The 14,827-nt window shown below is 40.9% G+C and overlaps 1 protein-coding gene across 1 annotated transcript; it reads right to left on the bottom strand.

Annotated features, from left to right (window-relative positions):
• Positions 1-253: 253 nt before the first annotated feature.
• Positions 254-14,314, bottom strand: CTHRC1 (collagen triple helix repeat containing 1). Its single transcript, XM_039328929.1, has 4 exons — positions 13,250-14,314; positions 6,516-6,737; positions 4,353-4,569; positions 254-2,640 (listed from the first exon to the last, which is right to left on the bottom strand). The coding sequence occupies exons 1-4, from the start codon at positions 13,388-13,390 to the stop codon at positions 2,498-2,500; spliced, it is 723 nt and encodes a 240-aa protein (XP_039184863.1). The 5' UTR covers positions 13,391-14,314; the 3' UTR covers positions 254-2,497.
• Positions 14,315-14,827: the final 513 nt, after the last annotated feature.

Here is a 14,827-nt window from a genome sequence, read left to right as displayed (position 1 = left end):
TGGAGGAAACTGGCATTCTAAGTCCATTGTGGTCATGTGATGTCTCACTTAACAACTATCACTTAGTAAAGAAATTGCCGTCCCCAATTGTCATTAAATGAGGACTATTAGCAGTGGTGGGATTCAGCCAGTTTGCACCAGTTCGGCAGAACTGGTAGCTGATTTTTGTTGCCCAGGCCCAGAATGGACTTCCAGAAGCAACATCCACACAGAGAACCGGTTGTTCACATATTTGAATCCCACCACTGACTATTAATATACAGTAACATTTTGCTTGATAAGCAAGGCTATAGCGTTTTTCTGATTGCTTTGAAATTAGGACTAAAACTTAAAGTCTGCGTTGACGTAGTTAAATCAATATTTATAATTAAATAATTATATGACATTGGAATGAATAAATAGCATAATAATGGCTTGTAGGTAAAAATATAGCCATTAACCATTTTTGCCATTGCTCCAATTGTATTGCTGTTATATTTTGCCTGTCTTGCAAAAGTGCACTTTTTTTTAACCACTACCCACTCAAAATGATTTGTTCACCCAACATATTGCTGCGCCTGCTACACCAAAATACTTCCCCAATCTAACCAAGGCAGGGCAAGGAATATTAGCAATTGCTGCATGTTCTAACCACATTGGCATTAATTGTATTTGTGCTTACTCACATAGAGTTTTAAGTTTGCCTAGGATTATAGAATTTCTCATATATTTGACAAAATATTTGCAATCTATCTGTGGGTCTATGTTACTTAAAGTAGCACCATAATCAATAATAAAAGTATGGAAACAGATTTTTTAATATTTAAAAAAACTAAAGTGTTCACATATAAAATCTTTTCTACTTGCTTTAACAAAATAACTAGAACAAACATTTTCACTACTCAAATAGCAAGCTAGGGAGATTAGGCATGTTTTAGTCAGCACTGGATTGTTGTCATAGTATTTAGTAGTATGGCTTGGATTAGAAAGTCTCACTTATTGTAAATAGTGTAAATATTTAAAACCATTACAAACTTTTTAAATGCATATGGAAGATAAGTACAAAATTGGCAATTACACTATTTTCCCTCCTCTTTGGTATGATCAGTATTCTCTTGACATTGTGGAAAACCTGAGCAGGTTATAGTAAGATTTTCAAAAAGAACAAAATCTGAATTTCACATTTAAACTACTAAGACATAAATGGTTAAGGTTTTTGTTTGCGATCTAATAAAATGATAAACAAACGTAAGTTATATACTACATAAATACTATACCTTTTCTAAGTTAAAGGATATGCTCACTTAACTTTTAAAATTTGTTTAAGCTAAAAGTTTTTTAAAACAATAAAACTCAACAAAATTGCAAAAGAATTATAAACATAAAAATCTTACATGTGGATTTCCACATCATCTAATTTTGGAGGTTTCTTGTATGTCTTACTGATACCAAGTCATACAAATAGGAACAAAGGGTACTAATGTCTCTAAGCTCTGCCAGCAAACAGCTAAGGAAATCAAAACTTTGCAAGAAAAATTACTTTATATATTAACCTTTTGTTCATATTTGTAGTAGGTTGAATTGTACGTGAATATGGTGTACATAGATTTAAAAATCATGTTCATTTATACATTTCACTAACTTTTATCTTTAAGCTTTTATACAATGACTCACATTCATACATTGACTTGCTCTTACATTTTTATTTAAATCAAAAAAATTGCATATATCGTCCATCATGCCTGGCATAGCTTCTATGCATATGTCAAGGTGACAGCTATACACTAGATAATAAAAATACAGGTTTGCTAAATTACTGTATTACAATTGCAATAATTTATGCCAAATTATTTTTTTCAGGTAATTTTTTGTTTTATACATCACAAGAAAAAAAAATTCTTTTCAATAGGAACTAGAAGCTTATAAAACAAACCATACTTTGAGGAAATGGAGAAGAAACACTTGAATAAAAAGTTGCTTTTTATTATTATTTTTAATATAAAGTTAACATTGGTTATGTTGATTTTCTTTTTGAACAAATGCAAGGATATATAGAATTGATAGAAAATTAATCATTAATATAGATTGTTCCTTTAGGATCTATATTCCAAAATTCTGTAGAAAAATGCTAAGGATACATAGAATAAAAAATGGAACATTAATTGTCTACTGGTATTTCTGTAAGACCTCTGCAGAGGCCAGCACCAGGCTGACTCCTGTGGATTCAGGAATTAAGCAGGTCCAGGCTTGGTTAACACAGACCATGAATTCCCAAGAAATCCAAAAACATCCTGGAAGGAAATTACTTCTGTGTAACTGGCAAAAACTACACAGACACGTCTTGTTAAATCATTTGAAATTAAATATGGCTCAAGAGAGATTTTTACCTTACTTCTATAAATAGGTTTGTGCACTATAATCCAATGTTTTTTTTTTTCAACGTACAAAAACAAACCAATAAGAGATTGCATAAAGTCCTGAATGTTGTTTTGGGGATAGCAAGAAGAGACTGAAAGCTCTATTTTGGCAGTTCCTCTATAATTATGCGAGACACCGAGTTCCATCCCGTTGATGCATCTCCTCTTGGGTAATCTGAGCAAGTCCCAACCCAAACGGCAACATCCACCAATCCAGCATTGATTCCTTCACATAATCCTTCCACTGTTTAAAATGTAAAATACATTAATTTTACCCATTATCCATTGCAAACTTTAAACACTTAACAAGGGAAAATGGTATTCAGCACATGTAGAGGCAATCAACAATTACAGTATTTGGCTGACAAAGATACAAAGGGAAGGGAAGAAGCAATGCCTAACCCACCTCCCTTGCCATCCAAAGGGGAGTGGTGGGACCTGATGTCACAGCTTTTCTGTTGCTTTCCAATGTTCCTTTGGGCCACAGGAGGAACTTTCTTGCCCAACAAGGGGAAAAAAATCCTCTTCAATATCCCTCATCCTTCCATCTCAGGTTCCATACATGTTATCCTTTTAAAATATATTTTGCATGTTATCCTGAAGTATATATAAGATTTAATATGATTGGGAGAGAAATTGCACTTGTTTACTGAGGTTTTTTTTTTAGGAAAGTGAACAATCATTAATATATACAACTCATTGACCTTTTAATAAAAAAATGGATTTTTATTTAACTGTTTAACATTTCTCTTGGATGTTGCTCTCTTGGATATTGTTTTTCTTAGTCGGGGTTTCTTGTTATTGAAATATCACTGCAGAAGATAAGATTATTATTCTCTTTGCATGACTTTTATCTAAAATTAATCATGTACTCTCAATTTTCTGGATTTACATGGTATACCGTGCACCATAACTTAACAAGTTGGATTCAGTTTTTATAAAAATCCAGGTCAAAATATGTTTGGCTAGTATGTAGTCCAGTGTTTTGTGACAATTCAAAACTCAGACATGGTTAGCATTTTACCAACTTCATAGCACTTGAATTAAATACTTTAATCCTGGGAAGAACTCTAAATTTAAACTCCCCCAACTATTTAGCATCTGAAAAGAATATTGAGCTATACCACCGGTCGGCAACCTGTGGCTCCGGAGCCGCATGCGGCTCTTTGAGCTTTTCCCTGCGGCTCCCAGCCTCCTCTGCCATTTGCAGAGAGAGAGAGAGAGACAGAGAGAGAGAGAGGCACTCACGCTTCCCTGCTTCTCTCTCTGTTTGTCTCTCTATTGGTGGGTGTGTAAAAAAAGAGAGTAGACTCACGGAGTTCTCCGACGAGCTGAAAAGCTTTTTGGGCGGGGCTCCTCCCTTTGCTGCATCTCTGCAGGAAGCAGGAAGGACAGGAGAGAGCTAGCTAGCCCAGCTATGCTGACTCAGGAATTCTGGGAGTTGAAGTCCATGAGTCATAAGAGCCGAGGTTGCCTACCCCTGAGCTTGTTGGAGAACAGCTTGAAGCCAGCTTGCCAGGTGAGAAGATTGGAGAAAGGGAGAGGGGGGAGAGAAAGAGAGAGAGAGAGGAAAGAGAAAGAGAGAAAGAGAGTGGGGGAAGAGGACTGGCAGACCAAGGGCAGAGAGAGAGAGAGGGAGGGAGGGAGGGAGGGAGGGAGGGAGGGAGGGAGGGAGAGAAAGACAGAGAGAGAGAGACCCTTTTTATATCTAAAATGAAGATAACACTGTATATATCCTTTTTTACCTTTATGAGTAAAAAACATGCTCCTAGATTGGAGTGAAATGCAGAACAGACTGATTTATATTTTGCGGTTCCCAGTGTTTTGTTTTCGGTGAGAAACAGGTCCAAGTGGCTCTTTGAGTGTTTTGGGTTGCCTACCCCTGAGCTATACCAATCCACTGACTTGTCACAAGAATTTTATTTGCTAAGGATATGATATGACCCCAGTACATACCTGAAGATGTGCGATGTATATTAATAGTAGAATTTAATTCTGGGCTTCCTTGATCTAAATAAATTATAGCTTCAATAGGAAGTGGTCCAGAGCACTCAGCCCCATTAAAAGTAAAATACCAGCGTTGACAACAGGCATTTCTACATTTAAGTCGAAGTGATCCACTGAAAATAACTCTTAAAGCACTGTTGGTGCGCATCTTGGTGAATGTACATTCCTGTGGGAAAATAATAAATGAAATTTTGTAGAAAACACAAATATCCTAACCAATTGCTGTTCTGCAATAGGGATAACTCCAAGATATGTTTGAGCTATTCAGTTTCATAAAACTCAGATAAAAAATGATAGGGGGGGAATACCAGGTGGTAATGATGAACAAATTCTTCCAATTGAGCAGTATTTGTACTTATTCTGTTTTTTTTAAACTAAAACAATTTATCCAAAGTTAAACAGTCAAGGCATCATTTCATACAATAAGTTTTCTGACTGAGGAAGCTTCTTTGTGATGTGTGAATCAAGGATTGTCACAGTATGGGTAATCATTTGATGAACAAATTTGATGAATTTGTTGGCTAAGTTCACACCTAAGCCAAGTTTACAAACTTCAGTGATAGGATCACAGACTAGGCCAAAATCAAACAAGCCACATTGTGCCTTAATGTGCACTTCCAGTGAACAGGTCCATCTAGATCAAAATGTCTAGTAGAAAATCTTTTTAGTTTTTAGTTTCAATCAGGAATCTTTTTCAATCCCTCTCTGGAAATGCCAGAAAGTTTTTCATGCAAAATACACATTCAGCTACTAAGCTCTGGTCCAAAGTTAAGGGTCTGTAATCACAGATACTGTTTTATTTTAAACACCTTTCTATTGAATGGCTTTCATACATTAATCAATAATTCTGAAGTTGCAAAAACTGACTATTTTGAATAAAAGTATTGAAAGCCCATCTGCTATTAACTCATTAAAATGGTTACTTCCCTCACATTTCCATATAGGATTAGGCAGACAAATTGATTGTAATAATAATAATAACAACAACAACAACAATAATAATAATAATAATAATAATAATAAAAAGTTGGAAGGGACCTTAGAGGTCATCTAGTCCAACCCCCTGCTCAGGCAGGAAACTCTATACCATTTCAGACAAATGCTGTCCAGTCTCTTCTTAAAAACTTCCCAGTGTTGGAGCATTCACCACTTCTGGAGGCAGGTTGTTCCACTGGTTAATTGTTCTAACTGTCAGGAAGTTTCTCCTTAGTTCTAGGTTGCTTCTCTCCTTGATTACTTTCCATCCGTTGCTTCTTGCCCTGCCTTCAGGTGCCTTGGAAAATAGCTTGACTCCCTCTTCTTTGTGGCAGCCCCTGATATTGGAACACCCCTCGTCCTTCTCTTCATTAAACTAGACATACCCAATTCCTGCAGCCTTTCCTTATATGCTTTAGCCTCCAGTCCCCAAATCATCTTTGTTGCTCTTCTCTGTACTCTTTCTAGAGTACACTTCATGTTGAAGTGTTTTCTATCTAAATCCTAAAACTACAAAATACTGTATTAAATCCCTGAATTAATGGTTTTACACCAATACTAAATTCAATTTGAAGATCTATCTTAGGCTTTTTCAGACATTGTTCAATGATGTCAAGATGTCGCCAAGCAGGACTAGGCCAAACATTGGGTGCCTAGCCAGGGGCATAGTAAACTAGTTTAAATGGGAAAAAACTGAAGCCCTGCAAATACCCACTGTATCCCTTAAAGCATCCCCCAAATAGTAAAAATTCTACAATTTGAGAGTTTCAAAGAGTGAAGTGAGTGCTTGGAGTTTTTGCAATGCTTAAGGCACACCAATGCATCCACAGGGGGTCAAAATGATGGCTGTAACTGCTATAATCAAAGACCCACTTATAAAAAGGGACAAGCTTCAGTTTTACAGTTGAAACATCAAACATCCATTTTGACTTTCTCCATTGCTAAAACTTAAAAAACAGGCCATAGTGTTTCTGCCAACTCCAAAGATGATCTGGAACATACATGACCTTCGCCAAAATGGGATACTACATAGCTCCTAGAAGTGAACAGATGATTGGTCAAGCAGAAGCAATATGGAACAAATTCCTCACCATATCTTAGTTGTCTACATATTGTGCTATAGTTGTGCTTACTTACTGCAATTTTTCCAAGGTCTATGCCATAGTTCAAGGCACTCCACGAACATTGCTTATAGTTAGGTGTCCAAGATTCCTCAAAACTTTCTTGCATACATTCTCCTTTTTCTCCTTTAAGCCCATCTCTGCCAGGGATACCTGGAGTTCCAGGGATTCCGTTGATTCCAGGGTTTCCATCCCTTCCAGGAAGACCAATAGGTCCTTGCATACACATCCCATTATACTGAGAAACAAAAAGGTATGTTGGCATCACACAGGTATTATTGTATTTATTTAAGATAAGGAGAAAAATAGTCTACAAAAATGGTAGATCAGATGGGGGAAAACTCACATATTTAGCAAATTGAAAATGATCCTCCCATTTGAGGAAAAATAGTCATAATTTCAAGTGACTATAGATCAGCGGTTCTCAACCTATGGGTCGCGACCCCATTCTGGGGTCAAATGACCATTTTACGGGGATCGCCAAACAACGCGATCTGCCATTTTTCCCCCTCAGGGGGCGGTGCCGTGCATGCGCACCGCGCATGGGGGCGCCGCCGCGCATGCGTGCTGTGCATGGGGCGGCGCCACGCATGGGGCGGCGCATGGGGCAGCGCCGCGCATCTGTGTGACGGGGGTCGCCGTCACACAAAGGTTGAGAACCGCTGATATAGATGTTGATATTGTAGCGGGGCTGGCTGAAAGACTTTGCAGGAGCCTGCCTGGGGAGAGGGAAGCTTGGAGAGCTGCTGCCAGTTTTGGGCGCAGTGGGCGTGGATCGAGCAGAAGGAAAAAAAGAGGAGGAAAGAAAGGGGATGGGGGAGGTTGCTGTTGTTGTTGTTGGAGGGAGACCAGGTGAAGTCAAAAAGGGATTTGAGGTTTTAGCTGATCCCTTTCTGTGAAGGAGAGGGAAGGAGAAAGTGAGAGAGAGTGAGAAGGTGGAATTTTACTGCTTTCTTTTGCAGGGGGGATATCCCGAGCAGAGGCAAGAGAGAGAGTGAGGAGAGAGAAAGTTGCTGGGGTTGCTAAATTCAGATTTTAACAATAAAGGAAAGGGGGAGGGGGTTTGATACCAACGAGACCTGAGACTGCGAGCGACGACAGAAGGCTGGTCGTTACTGATTTGGAGACTAGCGGCCATCCAAACTTTGATTATTGTTACTTGTGCAAGTTACAGACATTGTGGGGAGTTGCCCTTGTGGGGCGAGCTGTTACTGCAGAACGCTGACTACCTTTATTCGTGTTCCTATCGCTGCCTGGAGCCGGGGTTTTCCCCACCCTATTTGTTTCCAAAGGGTCACTGTGAAATCATTGACTATTGCTGCTATGACTGCCTGGGGCTGTTAAACACCGTCACGCATTGACTATCGGGGCTAGGGGCTGGTCAACTTTGTTTCTGAAAAGTCCCCCTTTGACAACGAGAATCTGCCACCTCACTTCAAGTGAGCTTCTGCTAGAAAAGACACTTTACTAAACTGCAGAGCACGACAGAGGGGAGCGGGGCTGGGCGGAGCTGGCCTTTGGCAGCCTCTGAGGGGGTAACGCTACAATATCAAATAGAGAGAGATAATTTAGTTTATATTTACATTTTTAAAACAACTTGAAATCATTGTCCAGAGTAAAGCGGAACATGTATAGCATGTTTATCTAGAGCAGGGGTAGGCAACCCAAAACACTTAAAGAGCCACATGGACCCGTTTCCCACCAAAAACAAAACACTGGGAGCCGCAAAACCCTTTTGATATCTAAAATGAAGATAAGACTGCATATATCCTTTTTTACCTTTATTATAGGTGTGTGTGTGTTTGTGTGTGTGTGTGTTTACACACACAGGTAAAAAAAGGATACATGCAGTGTTATCTTCATTTTAGATGTCAAAAGGGTCTCTCTCTCTCTGTCTCTCTCTCTCCCTCCCTCTCTATCTGCCCTTGGTCTGCCACTCCTCTTCCCCCGCTCTCTTTCTTTCTCTCTCGCTCTCTCTTTCCTCTCTCTCTCTCTCTCTCTCTCTCCCTCCCTCCCTCCCTCTCTCTTTCTCTCTCTTTCTCCCCCCCCTCCTATCTGCTGCTCATTTGGCAAGCTTCAAGCTGTTGTCCAACAAGCTCAGGGGTAAGCAACCTCGTCTCTTTTATGACTCATGGACTTCAACTCCCAGAATTCCTGAGTCAGCCTAGCTGGGCTAGCTAGCTCTCTCCTGCCCTTCCTGCTTCCTGCTTCCTGCAGAGATGCAGCAAAGGGAGGAGCTCCGCCCAGTAAGCTTTTCAGCTCCTCGGAGAACACTGTGAGTGCACTCTCTTTTACACATACACACAGACACACACACACACACACACAAAAACACAAACACACACACACAGAGACAGAAGCATGGAAGCGCAATTGCCTCTCTCTGTCTCTGTCTCTCTCTGCAAAGGCAGAGGAGGCTGGGAGCCACAGGGGAAGGCTCAAAGAGCCGCATGCGGCTCCGGAGCCGCAGGTTGCCAACCTGTGATCTAGAGGGAGAAGAAATACTTGTACAATTATCCAAAAAGCTAGTCCTTGAAACACTCTATAAAATCAGTGTTACAGTCACTGGAACAGAGAACCAGATAAGTTGCAATACAAATCAATCCCATCACTCCTTTAATCTCTAGCAGTTCAATCCAAAGCATTTCTATTTCAAAATTATTCTCAGTGAATCAAGTGGATGTAAATTAAAATTAAAAAGATAACCTCATATCAATCTTCATTACTGCTGACCTCATTGACACATCCATATGTTATTTTGGCAATGTGCAAAGAAGTTTTTCAACTTCTAGGCTACAGTCTTGAGGTTTTTTTTAATTGGTCTTCCACCAAAACATTAACATTAACCTGGTCAGATATTCAACCATAATTATCTTCCAACCTCAGAAAAGGCTGGCCCAGATGCTGTCATCTGTTGGAGTTTGCTCCATTGGTATCAACTATCTAGAACAAATCTGAATTCTGCTTTCCCTGCACCCAGCAAAAGGGTCTTCTTTATGTATATCTATAGAAGTGTAGCTCTTGTTCTGGCTCATTAGAAGTGAATGATGAATTCCCAATATTTACCTCTTCTTATGCTGCTTAACTACCTGGCTTGGAGGTGTACAGGAGGCTTGTGTTTCCTCACGAGGCTTTTGGAATCAGTCACCCGTTGAGGAAGAAATGAAGTAAGCATCAAGAATCTGCCACATTCACTTGGTATTATCTTCTCCCCTCTTATAAAGGCCACTGAGGTCAACTGCCTTCTGAGAAGGAGTAACAAAATCCTCTGCTTGGAGAATTGTCTTCCTAAGTAATCAATTCCCATCAGAAATAGGGTTGTTAAAGTAACCATAAATATTCCAAACTAGGGTTTGAGTTGCCTTGTTTTCATTTTCTCTCTCTGTTGTCTTTTCCTTCTGTGCTATGAATTTGAGGACTAGGGCACCAATGTTGTTAATGAACATATTAATTGTATCGCAAAACACAAATATCTGTATTTGTATCTCATTCTCTTTTTCTGTAATCCAAATTATGATAGGCTAAGGAAGTATGATTTTGTTCAAATGCTCTTAATCTTAATGGCATATAGCAGTCATGGAGAATCTTTTAGAGACTGAGTGCCCAAACTGCAACCCAAAACCCACTTATGCATCGTCGAGTGCTGGGTGGGTGTGGCCCATTGGGTGGGTGTGGCCCATTGGGTAGGCATGGCTGCGGTGGTAACGGCAGACTGGGTGGGACTAAAAAGTTCAATCAATCAATTCCAACTTTGCAAGATCTTTTTTTTTCCCCGTGAGAAGTTGAATTTGACTGATTGAACCTTTTTTTTTTTTGCACATGGCGGCGTAGGCCTAAAGCGAAAAGGTTTTATAAAACCCAGCTGAAGGCCTAGAACTAGGGCGACGGCACGCGTGCCCACAGAGAGGGTTCTGAGTGCTGCCTCTGGCACCCGTGCCATAGGTTCGTCACCACTGGCATATAGTGTATTTAAAAGTTTTATTGTAGGTTTTCAGTTTAATTTCTTTTTTATCCTTCTATAGCTTCTTGATTTAGTTTTGTTGTTTAGCTTAAATTAATGCCTACAAGCATTTCTTCTGTTTTCTTTATGCCTTGTTGTTGTTTCACTTTTTGACAAACTCTGCTCAGAAAAAGATAGTACTTTTCTGTACTATAGTCTTAGTAGTAGCCAAGAAAAATAGAGCAGAATATATAATAATAGGTTATTTCTTCCAAGCCTTCTCTTAAGAGAGGACAGAATTAACAAGTTTGCTACTACTACTGTCAGTGTCAGTAAACTTAGGGGAACAGCATCTTGAAAGCGAAATGCTATTTCTAGAAATATGAGGAAAAGTAAGCAACATAATCATAATTTCTGAGGTAATCAGTGAGAAGATTGTACGAGGCAGTTGAAACAGCCATTCCTAAAAGTATCTGGCTCATTCTAAGAGTATATGGAATTTTTGAGGTAGAACTGACTAGAATATCAAACCACGTCTAAGGAAAGCCACGTTTCAAAAGATTGAGGCAGACAAAAAGCTGGCTGGTGTGTGGATGGGAGGGGGGACAGAGGAAGAACAAATGGTTTTACAGCAAAAGTCCATTTCTGAACCAGTTTTTTTTCAGCTACAGAGCATTGAAGCAGCCTTCCCCAACATTATGGTGCCCTTCAGAAGTGTCTGGATGGCTTTGTTAGCTAGGAATTGTAGCCTGGAAGGCACAGTTTGGAGAAGGGTGTCCTGGAGGCTTTATAGCTTTTCTTAAAATTAAAATGATCTTCAATAAATTCAAAGTCTGGTATAGTTCTTTACAACAGTACATATCTTCTATTTGATCTTGCTTTTATGCCTGAATTGCCAACTATCTGCTGTCTCTAAGCAGATGTCAGAATCTCTTTGGCCTGGGCTTTTCCTGAAAATCTGAGCAGGGTCAGACCTGGTTAGTATTTGGAAAAGAGACTACCAGAAAAAAATGGGGTTGTAAGCTAGATGGGAAATGAAAAGAAATTATTGGATTTAATTGCTGCATCTATGAAACCAGAACTCAAGCTCAACCTGAAGTCTCTATAGACACTCATGTCTACAAATGTACTATATAGCTGAGGTGTAACCATTTTAATTCCAAAGCATTTTGCTTTCAGATAGATTTTCTCACACAAGTAAATTCCACTCTCCCTACACACTGTGGAAAGAAGGTATAGTGGTGATTAAAGACATAATTCCCAAGACTAAATATAATGATTCCTCCAGCTTACAAAGGAATGCCTTCAGTGAGGAAAAATGCTTCAGAAGCCACTAATCTCCCTAAATGCTCAACTCAATAAATCACCAAGACTGGAGGAAACCAACTAAGTTACTCATCCTCTGTGTCCCGCCACAACAGATGGCCACGCTGTCTTTCCTAACTCTTCAACTGTTGATATCCAAACTCCCATTTCAACCAGATCTTATTTATACATGAACTCTTAAGAATAAGATGGGTTTCCTTATTTGGCTTATTAAGAGACCTAATTTAAACAACTTCATTCAACTATGCTTAGAGACATTTTTGCACAGGAAAAAAAAATATCTGGTGTAAGCCATGCTAAACAAAATGGCACACAGGCTTGATTTTAAGGCTGAATTTAGTAAAATATAGATAATCTTTATTGTCATTTTTCCCTGTGGGCACAATGGCACACATTAAAAATGAAATTTAGTTGCTTTCTCTCAAAGTGTACACATACATAACACACATTAAAAACATACTATATACAACATACATATAGACCTACACCTTTATATATAAAATACAGGAAGAATCAGTGCATCCATCTCTTTGCTGCCTACTGTCCTCTCTTCCACTTTTCCTTTGTTTTATCTTTATCATGTTTAATTTTAATTGAAATCACAATACCCTTTTGTACTATTATTGTTAGAATCAACCTATGCCTGTAACAAAGCTGTGCATCAGAGGAAAAGGCTACCTAGGCAGGATACTACATTTAGGATTTCCCCCACGCAGAATGTGCATACAGGAAGTCCTCAATTTATGACCACATATTAAGCCCAAAATTTCTCTTATTGAGACAGTTGTTAAATAAATTTTGCCCCATTTTACGACCTTTCTTGCCAAAGTTGTTAAGTGAATCACACAGTAGTTAAATCAGCGGTTCTCAACGTTTGTGTGACGGCGACCCCCATCACACGGACGCGCCGCGCATGTGCAGCGGCGCCCCCATGCACAGCGCCCCCATGCGCAGCACACATGCGCGGCGGCAATCCCATGCGCGGCGGCGGCCCGAGGGGGGGAAATGGCGAATCGTGTTGTTTGGCGACCCCTATAAAATGGTTGTTTGACCCCAAATGGGGTCGCGACCCATAGGTTGAGAACCGCTGAGTTAAATGAATCTGGCTTCCCAGGTCACAAAAGGGGATCACATGACCCTGGGGCACTGCAACCATCATAAATATGAACCAGTTGCCAAGCATCCAAATTTTGATCACTTGACCCTGGGAATGCTGCAATGGGACTGCAAAAACCAGTCATAAACCAGTTTTCAGTGCCGTTGTAATTTCGAAGCCACTAAACGAACTGCGATAAGTCGAGGACTGTCTATACTTATCTGTATATTTACAAAAGAAAAAGAAGCCCCCACCCCGTCCCTTCACGCAAAGGAACGGAGCATGGCCCCGAGAGGGAGACGCAAAGCGCTCTGAGGCGCGAGGGGTGCCCTTCTGTCCAGCGGTGCCCTCTTGCCCCTTCTGACCGCCCGCCTGGCCGTCCACTCACCACATCCACCACCTCCCGCTGACGAAACGCCTTTTGTTTCCCTTTCGGCGTCTCCGTCGAGGTCCCGGGCGACGAAGCTGCCGCCAGCAAAAGCAGCGAAATCAACAGAGCAGTAGAAAGCGCGGTAGGGCAGTGTTTCATGGTCGGCGAGTGCTGGCGACTGGGAACGACTGGCCGCTGCGCCGGTGAGCACAGATGAATTGGGCAGTGTCCCGTAAAGCCGCAGCCACACAGACGAGGCTTTCACCGCCGGAGAGCGCCAGTTCTCCCTGGGGGCGGTCAGGAATGCGCCGCTGGCTCCCCTCTGCAAGCGGCGCGCCTTCACCCGATTAGCTGTGGCCGGGCAGAGCCAGCCGGGGGCGAAGAAAGCAGCGAAAGTAGCTCTCCCCCGCCACTTTACTCTGGGCGAGAGAGGAGGGAGGCCGTTTCTGGGGCGAGCGGCGGTGCGGTTCCCCGCTCGGTCCCTGCGGCGCTCCCGCCTTCTCGGCCACGTGGGGGCGCGGCGGGGCTCCTCTGCTCGCCATCGAGCCACAGGTTGGCCTCTCCCTCTCGTGTGGATCGCTTGGTAGGAAGGCCAGGTTTTGGGCATGGCCCAGTCTTTTCCACCTCGACGGTCCTCAGTTCCTGACGCGTCGCCTGCCGGGTTTGCTGGAGAGCGCGAGTGCGGGCCGAGCTCGCTGGCGGTTGCACAAAGAAGGCTCCTCGCCAGGTTCTCGCGTCCGGCGCGCGATCTCCAAAACAGCGCGTTGCAGCCGGAGAAAAAGAGACGACGCGGATTATGTGGGAAGCAGCAAAGCATTTCAGTTTCCCGTGGAAATAACGGGAAAAGTGAACCGCCGCTTGGGGCGGTTTTCTATTTTAAATTAGGAAATAAGCAATGGAAACAAAGCTTTTTCTCCAGTGGGAAGTTTTTAAACGAAGTATAAAGAGATAATTGTTGAAGTCAAACTGCTACTTATTGCATTTAAATTCTATCTTTTCTTTGAGAATGCAGAGAGCGACTGCTTAGTTTTCATGACCAACCGTCTGGTAGAATAGGCTTGGCTGACTGGGTGTGATTGATACAAAGACGTTCAGTAGACTTCCAAAAATAGAAGTATTTTGTCAGATAAACATGTTTTGTTTAAAGGTGTTTCAATAAAATTTGTTAATTTGAAAAGATGTTACCAGATTCCTTTTGATTTTCCTGCTATCAGAAATTAACAAGATTCTCTTCCTGCAATAAAAAAATTATGTGGTCATTACAAGTAGAAAATGATGTGATGCCACTTAATCTTCTGTTTGTTTTATTAAATTTGTTTGCTGTCCATCTCATATCCAACGGCTCTGGAAGGCTTACAAAATTGTAATTTTACAATCTCACTAGACTTTGTGGTGAAAAAGAGTCCTTATCCCATATCTCCCTGGCCTCAATTTAAAAGAAATGAAATGTAGACACTACTTAAAAGTATCCCCATTTAATATCCTTTGTAATCTCAGACATGGAATCATCCAAGTAGAATATAATATACCAAGAAAAGACTTTCCTCATTTTTATCTCATTAGAAAAGCATGACATTTGGTCCTCATGATTTTCAT

This window comes from Crotalus tigris, unplaced genomic scaffold (assembly GCF_016545835.1).
Source record: "Crotalus tigris isolate CLP2741 ecotype Arizona unplaced genomic scaffold, ASM1654583v1 scf7180000024384.25900115:4084858, whole genome shotgun sequence".
Classification (NCBI taxonomy): Eukaryota; Metazoa; Chordata; class Lepidosauria; order Squamata; family Viperidae; genus Crotalus; species Crotalus tigris.
This window is presented reverse-complemented; position numbering and strand designations above follow the sequence as displayed.